Raw genomic sequence first — 17,655 nt, 5'->3', positions numbered from 1 at the left:
ACTACATTAGACAACCACAAAAGGCCGATAAAGAGTGATAATGAGAACGGTTGTTTCAGCTTGTTCTTTGGGGGTTTTGGCCAAGGTTCCTACTAAGGAAAGATGTATTTGTAAAAGTGATATACGAATAAAGTTTGCTTAATTGAGTTGTTTGTTCATTGCACTCTTAACTCGTTACACTCGTAACCGTAGACGGGTTCAAATAGCAGATTTGGACACTGATAAGTACCTAAATTGGGACGCAGTGGCTGTACAGTAACATGTTATACATGACGTCAGAGCTCAAGGTCTCCGCTTCACAGCACAGTACTGGTTTTTATTGACAGCGATTCTAAGAAGTTGACCCCATCCCTCTCGCTAACTGGTCAACTTTCGCAATTTTTTGTTGTTGTCTTGAGTGAGGGAAATGCTGTATATAAATGATTACATAAAGAAGACTTAATGTAGTTTGAAAGATGAGACGTTGAGGATTATAATATATACACCACTGATGTCATACAAGCAAGCCAAACCCCTTTTAGTCCAAATGTGCACTTCATATTTCCAAACTCATTTAATATACAGTGCCAACATTTATGATCACAATGCTTGATGTAGTTACAAGATGACATGGCGTCATACCCTGGGTTGTTCTGAACAGAATGAGTCTACGTCGTATTGTGAAGAAATTTGGCGGCGAAAACGCATCTGAATGCACTCGTGACTCTACGCGCACCAAAATTACGATCTGCTTCTCTGAATTGCCTTGAGAAAGCCCAACACTGAGATTGAATTTTGTAACTTAGCTAGCCATGTTGGCAATAGAACACGCCTTCAAACGATGCCCACCTGACCAGATTGCGATATATAATGGAACCGTTTTAGGCATGATCACTGACAACGATGAGACGGCCTATAGGGAGGAGGTCAGACACCTGACCATGTGGTGCAAGGACAACAACCTCTCCCTCAACGTGATCAAGACAAATGAGATGATGATTGTGGACTACAGGAAAAGGAGGACCGAGCACGCCCCCATTCTCATCGACGAGGCTGTAGTGGAGCAGGTTGAGAGATTCAAATTCCTTGGCGTCCACAACAACAACAAACTAACATGGTCCAAGCACACCAAGACAGTTGTGAAGAGAGCACGACAAACCTATTCCCCCTCAGGAGACTGAAAAGATTTGTCATGGGTCCTCAGATCCTCAAAATATTTTACAGCTGCACCATCGAGAGCATCCTGACGGGTTGCATCACTGCTTGGTATGGCAACTGCTCGGCCTCCGACCGCGAGGCACTACAGAGGGTAGTGCGTACGGCCCAGTACATCACCGGGGCCAAGCTTCCTGCCATCCAGGACCTCTATACCAGGCGGTGTCAGACGAAGGCCCTAAAAATCGTCAAAACCTCCATCCACCCTAGTCATAGACTGTTCTCTCTGCTACCGCACGGCAAATGGTACCGGAGCGCCAAATCGAGGTCCAAGAGGCTTCTAAACAGCTTCTACCCCCAAGCCATAAGACTCCTGAACATCTAATCAAATGGCTACCCAGACTATTTGCAAATAAAATTTGATTTGTTTTCTGAACGCGTTAAACAACAATAGTAATTGTGTAAGGCTGTGATCCAAAGAAAACAACTACAAATCTGCTTGCTCTCGTACCTCAACGGCACAGCTAGGAGAGCTCAAAAAAGCACCTTATAGTTGAAGACTATTAATTGAGTTGAAATTACATGGGACCGGTTCACACTTCACACTGGAGGTGTGTGGCCACTTGGAAACACCAGTTAGACCGCTCACACAAACGCTTGTCATTTGTTTTGGTCTTATGTTGAACCTAACCCAAATTTTCCATTAAAATTCTTGTTACTGAATGCATCCAGATTATTTTAAGATTTCGTTATCAACAAATGCCTCAAAGTACAGTAAATGTAAAATACACATCAAATCAACAGTGTAATGTTTGGATTCAGTCTGGTGTCAGATTATCTGTTTTGTCCTCACCTTTAGTCTAATAATTTTCCAACAATCTCCAAACTGTTCACTTTTGTTTGCTTCCATGTTTATGCATATGCTTTCCATATTTCTTCTGTAAGAAACATTTCAATTTAGACTTATCCATATAGGCCAATTCCCAGGAGTGTAAGCGGTTAACACGGTGATTATTAATATTGAACAATAATCTGCCAACTAAAAAGAGTGAATGACTAACACAGACATACAGTATGTACAGTGCCCTGGGTTTTTCCTAATCATGCAAAGCCAATCACTCGGGCCCAGAGTTTTTCCTGGTCAGGTTACATGGGCCCCATTTATTTATGGTGACTGGGTTACAATTCGAACAGGAAGTTACCGTTAATGACTTCCTGTCTCTTGATCTCATGGGGCTGGAGTCCGGCCAGGACCTCTCGTCCCACCAGCTGCTGCCAGTTGAGGGGGTCGTGCTCAGAGTCAGTGCCTCCTTGGTCGTCTTCACTCTGCACCTCTGTAGAACCAAGGCCATCCAACCTGGGAGACAGGCAGCAGCAGTTACGAGACTGGTTACAACCTTAAATACACCATCTGATTAAGATAAATGGAGTCCCGAAATATAACAGAAGATGTTAGGAAATATCAAAAAACTCATACAGTTTCCAACCACAGCACTTCGGATAAAAGTAATCCACATTTTGTCCAAAGAGGTTTAGGACACTGACTAAAAACTCTAATAAACTATCTGACTATTGCCTTTATCAGAAGTAGTGGTAGGCCAAGTAGGTCAAAACACAGAACAGAAAATACTCACCTTCTGATAGCCTTGGGTGTTCCCTCAAGAACTCTGAAACAAGAGGAAACTATTAACTACGTGGCCTGCATGACAAAGCTCCACATACTCATACTCTGCCTGCATGAAACTACAATGTCAAACCTACACAATATGAAAAAAAAAAAAAAAAAAAAAAACATTTCAAGGGCTGACTGGGGAAAAAACTTTTCAATCAAATGGAATGGAATTGCATGTTATATACAGAGGGTAGATTTAAAATAAAATAAAACAAGTCTGAAATGGTACCCTATTCCCTATTTAGTGCACTACTTTTGACTGGATCCTGCTTGGGGTCCATCTTACCCGCTCTCCCTGTCCTCCTCCTGTAGCTGGTCCAGGCTATAGGGGCTCAGGTTGTAGTCAAAGTGTGTGTTTGGAGTGTATTCTAGACTGTCCGGGTCTCCAAGACCCTCGCTCAGTTTGGGGAAGGCAGAGTTAGGGGTCCCAACTGAGAGGAGAGGAGAGACAGAGAGAGAGATCAGTTACACTGTACAACTATCAGGCCAGGTGGGAAGACCATTACTCCAGCTTAGAGCGGGGACGATAAACCGAAAAAATTGCCTTCCTTTTTACCCAAGCATTTTGCTTCCGTCTGTAATTTTCATTGATTTAGCTACACAACGTTTCTGAAGATTGTTCTAAAACCATTATTTGGTCGACAGTAATAGCCTATGCACTGTTGATTCATGATATGAAAGTATTTCGCTGTCGGCTGCTGACTCTCACTCTTTCTCCCCACTGTGACATGGAGGAGGAGGTAGAGATGCATTCTGAGAAACACAAGCATATGACCGTTGCTCAAAACGCTATTGCAGGGAAAAGACCGTTTCCAAAGCAACTACTGTTGTTATTAGTTAGAGAGGAGAATCATAACTTTCCGTGAATAGATGATGTATTTCTCACCTCTTAATATTGAGTTCACGGCACCACTTCACAACCGGAGTAGGCTGTAGTGTAGTATGGTTTTGATGTGCCGCGGAGCCAAGCGCACCATTTGCAATGAATAGGCCTACATCAAGTAGCCTAGGCCTAGCACTGGAAAGTATTTGTCAGACATTAGCCTACAATTACTGATTCCAACTTCCACAAGTGGTGAATAATATACTATAGCTTATAGGCCAATATGCACAAAGATGCCAGCAAAATCTCTGAAGAGCCAAAACGAAACCTGATAATTCTGGATCGTATTTTGACAGATTGCGAAATATAAAATCATGAATTTCCTGGATATGTTCGATGAAATAGCTAACTTTAAAAAAAAATCATATGATACCATCTCAGTTGTCTTATTTGGCACTGGAAAAAAACTGCCACTAATACAAAGTACCTGTCCATTATTACGCAAAATAGTTACATTTATTGTGATATTACTTTTTGTCCATACCCCCAAAACATTTTTTTAAATCAGTTTTTCGCTATCACAAAAAATGGGTAAATTAATCGCGATTTTGGTACATGTCGCCCAGCTCTACTACAGCTACAATGACCCAAAATTAATAGGCAACATTGACAGCTAACAATTAGGACATTAAACAAAATACAAAGTGTCAGAGATGATGTCGGGATTCAGGAATTTAGTTAAAGAGGAGAGCACCGCAGACAAACAGTGCTCCTCAAACACTATGTGGAGCGTAATTGGTATTGCGTTGCTTGCGCTTGATTCAGTATGTACAGACTAGTGTACTTGGTTTAGAATTGAGTATGTGGGAAGTGTGCTAGCTAGGGAGTTTAGTAGGTATGTACTAGCTAGAATCTAGTACAGTATGTGGTAGTTCAGGGTCGCACCAAACTCAGAGTCTCTGCTGCCTCCGTCAGAGGCGTTGTTGTTGGTGGTGCTGTTGGTTGGCGAGGTGGCGTTGGTCGAGGAGGAATGTATGAGCTCTGAGCCCTCGCTGGACTGACTGGCCCTCAAGCGACCCGCCTCCAGGTGCTCCAGGGCCCCCAGGCTGGGCTGGGACAGCTGCTTCTGGGGCCGTGGCTTGTTGAGGTCCATGGCCTTGCCAACTGCTCACACAGACGGACAGGCAGGCAATCAGTCAGAGAGACAGGCAGGAATCCCACATACAGTCAAGACAGACACAAAGAGAGGTAGCAGGAGTCAATACTATAGGATCTGTTTACTTTGCTGCCAGTCCTCCCTTTTTCCAGTAACAAGAAGACTTGTTTCGACTGTGGGTGAAATGTGGGTAATGATGACCATCTACCAATACAAAGTGACTCTCCAGGGGTTCAGTAAATTGGGAGACCTATAGTATAGTAGTGTTGGTCACTGTTGTCATCTTAAATGACAAAATGAAGGCCAGTGTGCTTTATAACGCAGACAGACTCACCGGACGTGGGGTCGACGCGGCTCGGCCGGCGAGGAGGCCCGAGGATGCTGGGAAACCTGGTTCGTTTCACCTTCTCCTCCCCTCCCTCCTTCTCGGGCTTGATGCTCTTCTGTTCATCACAGACATCACATGATCAGTCAGTAGGAGAGATATTGTAGGAGTGACAGTTAATAAAACGGAGCTAAGTTAGCGGAGGGTTCAGTGTAAGTGTAAGCTCATACCTTGATCTTGGGTAGGAAGTTGATGCGGACCCATTTGGACTCTAGGCCGCGTGGCTCTTTGACTTTCACGCCAAGGTGCTTCATGTACGTGAGGATGACATACTGCATAGTAGTGCTGCAACAGACCAATGCGAATTCAGGATTTAGAGACCAAAATTAAATTGCCATATTCTCTGTTATATATATATATATATATAAGTGAACAGATTGGGATTCATTTGAAGTGAACTACATATTGACGTGTCTTTAGTGTGGCTTCGACCATATGCCACAAAAACAAGTGACGACGGCGGAAAGATGTCGTGTCCATTCATTAATCATCTGGGATATGCCGGGACCATATGGCATTTGAAATAAGGTTGTTACACAATGTCGGAAATAGTCCCTCGTGAATCTAGACGAACTAGAGAAATGTCATTTTTTATTTAAGAGGTTGGCCAAGAACTCATGTAGAGAGATTGCCCCCCTGGCAAAGAGATACTCTACACATGCAACGCGACGTCTGTTGTAATGTTAACTGCTCAACCTCGAAATCGTGTAATATGATGTTCATGTCCTCTTTCATGGTAGTGAACTGAAACTAGATCATTGGTCTCCAGTCTGACAGAGTAGAAATGACACAGATAGTGGTTAGAAAGACCAAGAGTCTGTAACGCCCCTAAGTGTCTCAAACCGCTCAAGGAGTGCAGTGCACTTCACCATATATTGTGTTTAATCGGACAGGTAGGTTCTACATGAATTTGTACAATAACAATGCATTTTTTATGGTTTTCTGGCTAGAAAACGTTTTGCTACATTGTGCCTTACTGAACACGATCATGGTCTCCAGTCTGAGACTGTGACCATAACATATTTTATTGACAATCCCCAAAACATCACACTCACTAAAATCAATGGATAGTGTTAAATGTGTACGGCCCATATCAGTTCTTTCCTATGGATAAACAAAAGAGAATCCTCTCACCATTTCTCCTCCTCTGTGGATTGAGTTGTCAACCTAAAACATGGCAAGACATTCCATTAGAACAAATTCTATTACACAGAAAAATATTTAAAAACTATTTAAACAGAGTACAAAAAGAAGATCGTAAAACAATTAGACAAAAGTAGTACATTTCCAATCAATACATTTTCAGCCTCAATTAAAACATAACGGCAAGTGAAAAGGAGTGTGACTACTAACAGAACATCCTCTATCTTGGTGATGATGTTTTCAGCACAAGCACGTTCTCTCTCCAGTGCTACCCGGTCTCTGACGCGCTCCGTGTCCAGCCGGGCCAGTTCCCCCTCCGCCAGGGTTAGGCCCATACTGCGCTTCTGCCTGCACACCCCACAAACCAGTGTCAGATCCCACTTACAGCATGCTTATAATAACTAATATCATGCTTACATCAACTTATACCATACTTATAACATGATTATATCTTGGCTTATGCCAATTTATAGTGTACATTTATAAACCCAGCATCGCGTGTTTATAAAGACAAACGGCTATACTATCCACAAGTAAGCCACAATTGCATCTATCTTTACATATGACTAGCACATAGGCACCAATGGGAAAGGCGACCATCTTGGAAGAGCGTGCGCAAGGCGACTGACCTAAAGTCCTCCAGGTTCCTCTGGATGTCAGGGACCTGGGTGTCCTGCACCATCTGGACGTACTGTCTGTTCAGCTCCTCAGGGATCAGCTCCGTCCTCCTCCGGTCTTCAACAGCCACCACACGACACAGTAACACAGTTAGGAAGTGGGGTGGCACCAAATACAGCTTATCAAGGTGAGAATTCAAACGTGCAATTCTCATATAAATCACTTTGTTCGATGTCTTAACACCTGATGTGGGATAGTAGTATTAGGTCGACAGGTTAAACAACCTACCACACACTACTTAGAGGCACTTTGTGATAATGCTGCTATTACAGGGTTGAAGTAAGGAAACTTGAGTCGGCTATATTTGGAATTGCATTAGATAATAGGCAATCCTCAATATACCCAGAAATAACTTGGCATGGATTTGTCAGCCAGGGAAACTAATAGAAATGAAAGGAAAGCAAACAAATACTCACCAAGGTCAGAGGACAGGGACTCGGGAACAGCTACTTTTAAATTCTGTATGAAAATAAGACACATTCAGACGGGAATTAACAAAGCCAGACTTGTTTACATGTGACTTACCGAAACACCAGAGTAAAAATACTTGACATTTAACAAAGAGTTAAAACGCCTGATACGTGCTGAACAATTCCTAAATGTATGCCCTGTGTGTGTTAGTAGTGTATAAGAAATCAAACTAGACGAGAACATTTCTGGGTCCTTCAAGTAGTCTTATTGGTTTTAGGCATCATAATATATTGTTTTGGGAATCAACAGAAGAGTGGATCAGAGAAATTACAGTTCCAGCTGAGGATACATTTTTTACTGCAGGGAGAGGGGACTCCTGACAGAATAACCAATAATCTTATCGCACAAAACACACTGCTGTAAAATAACATTAGTGTTGCATATCATATAAAACTGTCAGGGGATGTAGGTGTTCTTTCACAACTATTGTGGGGGAGACCATGACTTCTGCCCAGTGGTGGAAGAAGTACCCAATTATCACATTTGAGTAAAGATACCTTAATAGAAAATTACTCAATTAAAAGTGGAAGTCACCCATTAAACTACTACTAAGTCTCCAAGTATTTGGTTTTAAATATATTTAAGTATTAAAAGTAAATGTACAAATAATAAAAGATTGCGTATATTAAGCAAGCCAGATGGCACACTCCAACAGTCAGACATAATTTACAAATAAAGTATGTGTTTAGTGAGTCCGTCAGATCAGTGGCAGTAGGTATGACCTCTTAATAAGTGCGTGAAATGGACCATTTTCCTGTCCTGCTAAGCATTCAAAATGTAACAAATACTTTTGGGTGTCAGGGAAAATGTATGGAGTAAAAAGTACATCATTTTCTTTAGGAATGTAGTGAAGTAAAAGTTGTCAAAAATATAAAAAGTAAAGAAAAGTACAGATACCCCAAAAAACTACTTAAGTAGTACTTTAAAGTATTTTTACTTAAGTACTTCACACCACTGCTTCTGCCACAGCTCTGTGGGGTTTGTGTAATAACAACAGTGCAAGTCTGTGCTGGCTTGGGCCTGCAGTTTGGGTAAAAGCTAGCTGTGATCCTGTACTGAGTGTGGATGAAATCCGCTTGAGACTACAAGGCCCTTATTCACAAATAGTCTCAGAGTAGGAATGCTTATATGATTATATGGATAGGGGGTACCTGATCTTAGACCAGCACACCAACTCAGACTCTTGGTGAATATCGGCCCAGATGTAGGCTAGTTCTACTCTACTCACAGCTCCCCGGTCGATGAAGAAGTTGTGGAAGTCCATGAACACCCGTCTGGTTTCTTTGGAGTTGGTTTGCTTGCACAGGTCAGCGTAGAGGTAGCAGAGCTAAAGAGAAACGTTTCTCATGATCAATGAGAGATGACAAACACGTTGTACACCATTATGTCTTTGTGTCAGCACTGCACTGATATCCCATATTTTTAAAATAAACTTCTATTGTTGTCTGTAACTGGTCACAACACAAACATGGTCAGGTGAGTGAGTGAGTGTGTGTGTGTGGTGTGTGGGGACTTACCAGCGGTGCAGGGTCAAACTGGGAGACGACGTGATGCAGGAACGCTGCCAGGTGGGCAGGTCTGGACTTGAGCAGCTCCATGCTCTGGAAACAGCTGCACTGGCCATTGACCTGAAAAACACAGTGTGTGTATGTTACGAGCTAGCTTGACCTTGTTAGAAAATCCTCTGTGAGGCTTGTCAGACTGTCACCCTTTTACGGACAGATTTTTTTGGGACATGCCCTTGCATGCTCCGCTGTGTTTGTAAAGAATGTTAAAAAGCAAACGTTTTCGATCAATAGCAAGTAAATCAATAGGCCTTCGATTTTAATTTTCAAAACCAAAGAAGTTAAATGTTATACCTTATTTTGGATGTATTTAGGGCCTACCTGTTCCTGATCAGAGTCAAAGTAGTCGTCCTCAGCTCCGATGATCTGGGAGACGAAGCGTGAGGGGCTGCTAACATTGGAGGGGGACAGGGAGTCCTGGAGGAGGGGGGAGGAGAGGAGGAACACACAGCACTTAGATCTCTCACTCATTGAGCGTTGACTGCCCCTTTCGCTGAAGTGGCCAACAACATCTACCATCAAAGGGTGTTTAATGAAGGTGGCTCCACATCTGCAGGGCATGGGTCATGTTCATTAGATACTAAATGGAAAAAATTTGACTGAAACAGAGAAGGACTACCTGGACTTGTCCAATAAGAAATGTCATTTTTGTTTTACGTTACAAAACGTTTTGAACGTTTTGACATGAGCCTATCAGATGAGCTAAATCACTTCTATGCTCGTTTTGAGGCAAGCATGAGAGCATCAGCTGTTCCAGGCGACTGTGTGATCACGCTCTCCGTAGCCGACGTGAGTAAGACCTTTAAACAGGTCAACATACACAAGGCTGCGGGGCCAGACGGATTACCAGGACGTGTGCTCTGGGCATGTGCTGACCAACTGGCAGGTGTCTTCACTGACATTTTCAACATGTCCCTGATTGAGTCTGTAATACCAACATGTTTCAAGAAGACCACCATAGTCCCTGTGCCCAAGAACAGAAAGGCAACCTGCCTAAATGACTACAGACCCGTAGCACTCACGTCCGTAGCCATGAAGTGCTTTGAAAGGTTGGTAATGGCTCACAACACCATTATCCCAGAAACCCTAGACCAACTCCAATTTGCATACCGCCCAAACAGATCCACAAATGATGCAATCTCTATTGCACTCCACACTGCCCTTTCCCACCTGGACAAAAGGAACACTTACATGAGAATGCTGTTCATTGACTACAGCTCAGCGCTCAACACCATAGTACCCTCAAAGCTCATCACTAAGCTAAGGATGCTGGGACTAAACACCTCCCTCTGCAACTGGATCCTGGACTTCCTGACAGGCTGCCCCCAGGTGGTGAGGGTAGGTAGCAACACATCTGCCACGCTGATCCTCAACACTGGAGCTCCCCAGGGGTGCGTGCTCAGTCCCCTCCTGTACTCCCTGTTCACACACTAAGACAGTCGTGAAGAGGGCACGACAAAGCCTATTCCCCCTCAGGGAACTTGGCATGGGTCCTGAGATCCTCAAAAGGTTCTACAGCTGCAACATCGAGAGCATTCTGACTGGTTGCATCACTGCCTGGTACGGCAACTGCTCGGCCTCCGACCCCCAAGGCACTACAAAGGGTAGTGCGTACGGCCCAGTACATCACTGGTGCTAAGCTGCCTGCCATCCAGGACCTCTACACCAGGCAGTGTCAGAGGAAGGCCCTAAAAATTGTCAAAGACCCCAGCCACCCCAGTCATAGACTGTTCTCTCTACTACCGCATGGCAAGCGGTACCAGAGTGCCAAGTCTAGGACAAAAAGGCTTCTCAACAGTTTTTACCCCCAAGCCATAAGATTCCTGGCCGACCAACCAGTGCTAGCGCACATTGGCTAACGGGCTATCGGCATTGTGTTCCACCCGCCAACCCCTCTTTTACGCTATTGCTACTCTCTGTTCATCATATATGCATAGTCACTTTAACCATATCTACATGTACATACTACCTCAATCAGCCTGACTAACCGGTGTCTGTTTGTAGCCTCACTACTTTTATAGCCTCGCTACTGTATATAGCCTGTCTTTTTACTGTTGTTTTATTTCTTTACCTACCTATTGTTCACCTAATACCTTTTTTGCACTATTGGTTAGAGCCTGTAAGTAAGCATTTCACTGTAAGTATTCAGCGCACCTGTTGTTTTCAGCGCACGTGACAAATAAACTTTGATTTGACATTTTTTCAGTTACATGCCCTAATGAACATGAGCCAGGTCTGAGTCTTACCAGGTCTGGAGTGTCTTCTGGGTCGGGGGAGTGGCAGGAGTTGAAGCTGTCTCGGGGCGTGCTCTTTGGGCTGTGGTAGGACAACAAGTCTCTTTGGCACAGGCTCTCCGGGGAGGCAGATGCAAAACCGCGGAGAACCTGCAAATGGAGAACATTGGGTAAGCTATCAAAAACTCATCTGGCTAAACCTGGGTGTTGTTCATTCGGCACCAAATGGAAGAAACTGGACTGAAACAGAGAGGGATTACCTGGACCTGTCCAATAACAAACACTAATTTTAATTTACCGTTACATGCCCTGATGAACAAAACCCAGGTTTGGGACAGAGAAGTGGGTTTGGGTTGTGGCGTACTCCTCCGTGAATTTAAGATCACAGTTGACTAATTCATTGTCCCTACTAATGTATTTACTCCACAGCTATGCCCACACACACCAGCAGAAGTTGAAAGTGACACTTACAGGGGACATCATACTGCTGCTCCATGAGAGGTCATTGCTACTGGAGGAAGGTGTGTGGTCTATGTCCAAAATGCTTCCATCATCTCCATCACCCAATCGCAGGGCATCCTTAGAATTAAAATCACAAAGTCAGTCACGTGCAGTAAATATAAATATTCCCCAAAAATAAGCATTTTTATTTATTTACAATGACGGCCTACCCCGGCCAAACCCTAACGACGCTGGGCCAATTGTGCGCCGCCCTATGGGACTACCAATCCCGGCCGGTTGTGATACAGCCTGGAATTGAACCAGGGTCTGTAGTGACTTAGACTGCTGCACCACTCGGAGCATACATCTACACTATATATACAAAAGTATGTGGACAACCCTTCAAATGAGTGGATTAGGCTATTTCAGCCACACCCCTTGCTGACAGGTGCATACAGCCATGCAATCTCCATAGACAAACACTGGCAGTAGAATGGCCTTACTTAAGAGCTCAGTGACTTTCAACATGGCACTGTCATAGGATGCTACATTTCCAACAAGTCAGTTTGTCAAATTTCTGCCCTGCTAGAGCTGCCCCGGACAACTGTAAGTGCTGTTATTGTGAATTGGAAACATCTAAAAGCAACAACGGCTCAGCTGCGAAGTGGTAGGCTACACAAGCTCACAGAACGGAACCACAGAGTGCTGAAACGCCTGTCCTCAGTTGCAACACCCAATACCGAGTTCCAAAATGCCTCTCGAAGCAACATCAGCACAAGAACCGTTCGTCGGGAGCTTCATGAAATAGGTTTCCATGGCCGAGGAGCCGCACACAAGCCTAAGATTACCAAGCGCAATGCCAAGTGTTGGCTGGAGTGGTGTAAAGCTCGCTGCCATTGGACTCTGGAGCAGTGGAAACGCATTCTCTGGAGCGATGAATCACGCTTCACCATCTGGCAGTCTAAAGGACAAATCTGGGTTTGGCAGATGCCAGCTACCTGCCCAAATGCGTAACGCCAACTGTAAAGTTTGGTGGAGGAGGACTAATGGTCTGGGGCTGTTTTCATGGTTTGGGCTAGGCCCCTTAGCTCCAGTGAAGGGAAATCTTAACGTTACAGCATACAATGACATTCTAGACGATTCTGTGCTTACAATTTTGTGGCAACAGTTTGGGGAAGGCCCTTTCTTGTTTCAGCATGACAATGCTACTCTGCACAAAAGTGAAGTCCATACAGAAATGGTTTGTCGAGATCGATGTGAAAGAACTTGACTGGCCTGCACAGAGCCCTGACCTCAACCCCATCGAAAACCTTTGGGATGAGCCAGGCCTAATTACCCAATATCAGGGCCCGACCTCACTAATGCTCGTGGCTGAATGGAAGCAAGTCCCCGCAGCAATGTTACGACATCTAGTGGAAAGCCTTCCCGAAAGAGTGGAGGCTGTTATAGCAGCAAAGGGGAAGCCAACTCCATATTAATGCCCATGATTTTGGAATGAGATGTTCGACGAGCAGGTGTCCACATACGTTTGGTCATGTAGTGTATATTGTCATGTTTTCAACACACACAGTCTACAGAAATTGAGCAGAACATGCAGATCCGCTACCTTGGTGAAAGAAATATCATGGTTAGGCTCAGATTAACTCATGGCACTCGCAGAAAACCACAGATTCTCACACTAACTATTAGTTATTAAAAATACATATTACAATATTAAAACTTAATGTCAGATACAGTATGTTTCTTTTTATTCAGGGGGGGGTGATGCGAGTTACCTGTGCTCCCCCAGTGGCCTTACTAAGCTGCCCCTGCAGCTGTGGAATGTGCTTCTTGGCTTCCTGGATGTCCTTCAGTAGTTTGGGCGTCGGATTCCTGCTGTACTCCTCCTTCATTGCCTGTAGGGAGGGAGAGGGCAGCAGAGACACTCAGTCAGACATTATTGGAATCCAAAGTAGCCAAGTCCATAAAATTATTTTTGACTTTGAACAGTATAGACTTGCACTCATTTACAAAAGTGTTTTTTTCAACACACTTGCTGCGGCTATATTGTGCTGGCAATGTCGTGTTGACACACGTAGCAGCAGTGCAGTAGAGCTTTGTGTGCGTAGTGGAGTGGGAAATGTGGCTTTGTGAAGCACTAGGGATAATTATTGGAGGGGAGGTGGTGGGGTTGACTGGTTCTCTCCGAGTGGCTGCCTGCTAGAGTGACTGTTCTAGTCCAAAACCACAGGAAAAGTCTTGCTCTTATCAACACAAGCCACACACACTCCAGTGTTGTTCTGAACATCTCAAAACCTATTAGAACACAATTCTAGGACAAAGACCATGACTTCGCATGCTTCAAAATTTGATCTCATCCAACTACAAAACATTGCTTGTCTTGACAGATGGTCAGTACTTGACCTCATATGTCCAGAGTGAGCGGTCTCTGAAAAACACTTCACAGACCAGGACCTGTATTTATAAACTGTCTCGAGTAGGAGTGCTGATCTAGGATCAGGTCTCCATGAATTCTTACTTATAATGATCTAAAAGGCTAAACTAAAATCAGCACTCCTACTTTAGACTAGATCAGCACTAATATTTTAGACTAGATCAGCACTCCTACTTTAGACTAGATCAGCACTCATACTCGGAGATGCTTCATGAATACGGGCCCCAAATATTGCATATGCCCCAAATACTAACAGAGATGGTTTCTCCTGCACCAGATAAAATGTTCACCTGCAAATCTTCTTGCTCTTTGGACAACATCTTCTGCAGAATGTGCACCTTTTGGTTGTGTACGCTGTTGTTCTCTTCCTGTACAATGGGAATGAGACAGACAGGGCTTGATCGGGTCATGGAACCAAACACATAGTGGAAGAAATTAAACATTGAGTAACGAAGCAGGGGAAGACAGCGTTTTAAAGGAACAAACAATTGTAAACAATGTAAACAAACCCTGAAAAGCAGACAGGCAAAGAGGGATGACATGGAGAAAGAAGATGGAGCTCAAAAAGGAGGAATGCAGCTCAGAAGATGTTAAGAGGCGGTCATACCCATATCGGTAGAGGAGAGGTGATGCGGTCATGGGGGCTGTATGGTCGCTCCCCCATTGGTTGTCCAGGGGAATTTGGAGAGGTGACAGAGGACGACCCTGTCTGGGCCCCCAGGAACACCACCTTAGCCTCGCCCTCCAACAGGGGGATCTGGGGCAACCCAGGGGGTCGCCCCAACACTGTGAGGGCCACATAGGAGCCCGCTGAAGAAATAAGATAGATAGAGGTATGGTCAAAAAATTAAATAAAAGTATTTGTAATAATAGGCCTAATTCTCACTATCATTGCATGACTTTCCTAGCCTGGCCACAGATGTTTGTGCTGTATTGCTAACTTGTATGGTATTTGGCACAACGGCCATATGAGTTGGAAATACAGCACAAATAGGAACCAGTATATGACTTTCCGATATCAATAACGAGCAATAAAACTAAAGTCACTCTACAATGCATACATTTTATGAGCTTTACTACTTCCACGTGGTTTGAATGTGTTACTAGGGTCCCGTTCACCTGGAAGAAAAAAAAAAAAAAAGTCGTAATGTGAGAATTCATTCAATGCTGCCTGGAAATCACATGAGTTAATGAGTCCATCCACCCCTCTTCACACACACACAAACACAACTGACGCAATGTTTAGGTTGTGTTTTTTCTAATCCAACCAGCAGGTGGCATTGTGGAGCTGGTGTTTTTGCTTGAAGCCTCAGATCACAAAACAAAGTTGTGTGACTGGAGCATATAAGGAGAAGGCAACAAGGCACCTGAGTCGTGATCAGCAGGCAAGAAACTTATCCAAAAAGAGTTTCGTGCCAAATGAACAGGACCCTGCAACTACTACGAAAGTGGTATATATACAGTTGCGGCCAAAACTATTGGCACACTTTTCTTAAATAATTCCCTATTTCTTCTTAAATAAGTTGAAATTGGCTACCTAGCTTATTCAAGCCCGTCTCAAAATACAACACTGCCCACTTAAGACAAAAAAAAAAAAAGCTATTTACCTGACTCGCTTTTCAAAGATGTCTAGAATTGTATAAGTTTGGTGCTCTTGTAGGAAGTAATCACTCCCCTACTGCTGACTACAAATGATCTACAACTGGGCTAATAACCCACTAACTAGCAAAGGATATGAACAGAATGTGCACATATTGCTACATGCAGCTCTCACTTTGATCTCAAAACAAGCACATCTACTCCCGACCACAGCTGTAAACACAGTCCAGTTCAAAGTAAATGGCACAGATCCATATATGGCAATGGCCTATTTGCATATAGGCCTACTGCAGCACTGATTGGCTATGCCGCACTGGTCAGCGTAGAGGTCCATGTGGAGTATGGACTGAGTCATGCGCAATACACCAATGCATTCTGCCTACAACAAAATATCTTGCATAGTTGGTTTTGTTTCGGTGTGTTACATTCAAAGTGGCTAATATAGAATGATGTTCAATCTTGTGCTTCTCTCAGTGGGCTGATATTTCTTCTGCCCTCTGCGCTGCAGTCCCAGAGAGTTGCACATGGTCTCGGGCTACTGCGCACAAGCACGCAGGTCAGAGGGAACATTGGTGGGGACCAAAACTATTTCTTTCAATTTGAACTTATTTTTAAATAAATAAAAGTGATTTAAGCAAAGTGCAAGGGTTGCCTTTATACTTGGCCGCAACTGTATAGATTAGTGTACCTTGATGATCCTGTCACCTGTCTGTACACCCGCACGCTCTGCAGCGCCATCTAGGAATCAGAGGGGACGAGAGTCAGGAAAACACAGAACATCCCTTTAGGAGGGGAAAAAAGAACAGTGTTGAGGTACATCCTATATCATAACATATCTTACACCATAACTAGGGCCCTGAGTTTTTCCCAGACCTGACCAGGAGAAACTCCGGGCCCCTAACCATGACGGTGGTTGTGCTGCTGAAGGGGCCCATTAGCCTACTCCTCCCCAGACAGAGCTTTAGGAGCCCAGAGAGAGTGTTCAGTATGGGATAGCATTTAGAGGAATATTATAGGGTCAGGAGATAACCGAGACATAGGTGGCACCAGAAATGAGTGCCCGTGCCGTCACAACATAAACACCAGTGCGGCTTTATACACAGCAGTCTGGAGCTTAGGCAACCAGGCAGAAATTCCTACCATGTCAGGGTACTGCTTTATATGTGTACTGTAATATCGCCCTGTTGCAAAGAGTATACAGGTATTTGACTGAAAGGAGTGATATAGCGTAAGCTTGTATCAATAAAGTATATAAATGCATTACTGCGTGTTTGCACCTTTGGGCTGTTTATGGGATACTGCAGCCTACACCGCTTGTGTCCACGGCAAAGACAATAGCCTTCACAACTTCAAAAAATGGGAGGAACATGACCAAGCACATCCATAAGAGTACACACACATTAAGAACCCGAGCTTTTCTCTCTCTCTCACACACACACAGATTATATGGAAGTACATCAGAGCCTCAAACTAACATCCTGTATAGTTTTACTTTTTTTTAACCAATATTTGGCTGATGGTCTGGTGCTGAAGTTTGGCCCTGAGACCAGGTACATACATAAAAAATAACTATTGAGGATGAAAAGTAGCGAAGGCAAAGACCACGGCTATTTCCATTGTGGGGGTGAGTCGACCTTACCCTCCTTGACGAGCTGCACAAACACAGGGTTGTCTCCGCTCACCGTCAGCCCAAAGCCATTCTCATCTTTCTGAATGATCACACATCGCTGGACAAGCCCTTCGCAGGACAGAGAGAGAACAATGATGTCACATACAGGGCCTCAGATTCAGTTCGACGCAGGCCAGTTTGGTAGGCGAACTCAGACACACAGTAGTATCCCCTGAAGGAGAGGTGGCAGGCCTAAAGAACAACACTGTGAACCGAGGGTGAAGGATTCAAACGAAGGCGACTACTACACT

The 17,655-nt window shown here is 44.1% G+C and overlaps 1 protein-coding gene across 1 annotated transcript in view; it reads right to left on the bottom strand.

Moving 5' to 3' along the window:
• The window catches only part of LOC120028624 (rho guanine nucleotide exchange factor 12-like), a 76,519-nt gene that overhangs the window by 12,119 nt on the left and 46,745 nt on the right, over nucleotides 1–17,655 (bottom strand). Inside the window, exons 6-26 of the mRNA XM_038973837.1 lie at nucleotides 17,375–17,473; nucleotides 16,424–16,473; nucleotides 15,198–15,255; nucleotides 14,744–14,946; nucleotides 14,427–14,504; nucleotides 13,478–13,597; nucleotides 11,733–11,840; nucleotides 11,274–11,411; nucleotides 9,349–9,444; nucleotides 8,980–9,090; nucleotides 8,691–8,789; nucleotides 7,408–7,450; nucleotides 6,943–7,048; nucleotides 6,524–6,661; nucleotides 6,305–6,337; nucleotides 5,341–5,455; nucleotides 5,120–5,228; nucleotides 4,575–4,793; nucleotides 3,093–3,237; nucleotides 2,769–2,801; nucleotides 2,337–2,491 (exon numbers count right to left, since the gene is read on the bottom strand). Of these exons, the coding sequence (XP_038829765.1) occupies nucleotides 2,337–2,491; nucleotides 2,769–2,801; nucleotides 3,093–3,237; nucleotides 4,575–4,793; nucleotides 5,120–5,228; nucleotides 5,341–5,455; nucleotides 6,305–6,337; nucleotides 6,524–6,661; nucleotides 6,943–7,048; nucleotides 7,408–7,450; nucleotides 8,691–8,789; nucleotides 8,980–9,090; nucleotides 9,349–9,444; nucleotides 11,274–11,411; nucleotides 11,733–11,840; nucleotides 13,478–13,597; nucleotides 14,427–14,504; nucleotides 14,744–14,946; nucleotides 15,198–15,255; nucleotides 16,424–16,473; nucleotides 17,375–17,473 (2,256 nt within the window). The remainder of the gene's footprint in view (nucleotides 1–2,336; nucleotides 2,492–2,768; nucleotides 2,802–3,092; nucleotides 3,238–4,574; nucleotides 4,794–5,119; nucleotides 5,229–5,340; nucleotides 5,456–6,304; nucleotides 6,338–6,523; nucleotides 6,662–6,942; nucleotides 7,049–7,407; nucleotides 7,451–8,690; nucleotides 8,790–8,979; nucleotides 9,091–9,348; nucleotides 9,445–11,273; nucleotides 11,412–11,732; nucleotides 11,841–13,477; nucleotides 13,598–14,426; nucleotides 14,505–14,743; nucleotides 14,947–15,197; nucleotides 15,256–16,423; nucleotides 16,474–17,374; nucleotides 17,474–17,655) is intronic.

This window comes from Salvelinus namaycush, chromosome 34 (genome assembly GCF_016432855.1).
Source record: "Salvelinus namaycush isolate Seneca chromosome 34, SaNama_1.0, whole genome shotgun sequence".
Taxonomy (NCBI): Eukaryota; Metazoa; Chordata; class Actinopteri; order Salmoniformes; family Salmonidae; genus Salvelinus; species Salvelinus namaycush.
The sequence above is the reverse complement of the archived record's forward strand: the minus strand, read 5'-3'. Positions and strand labels throughout refer to the sequence as shown.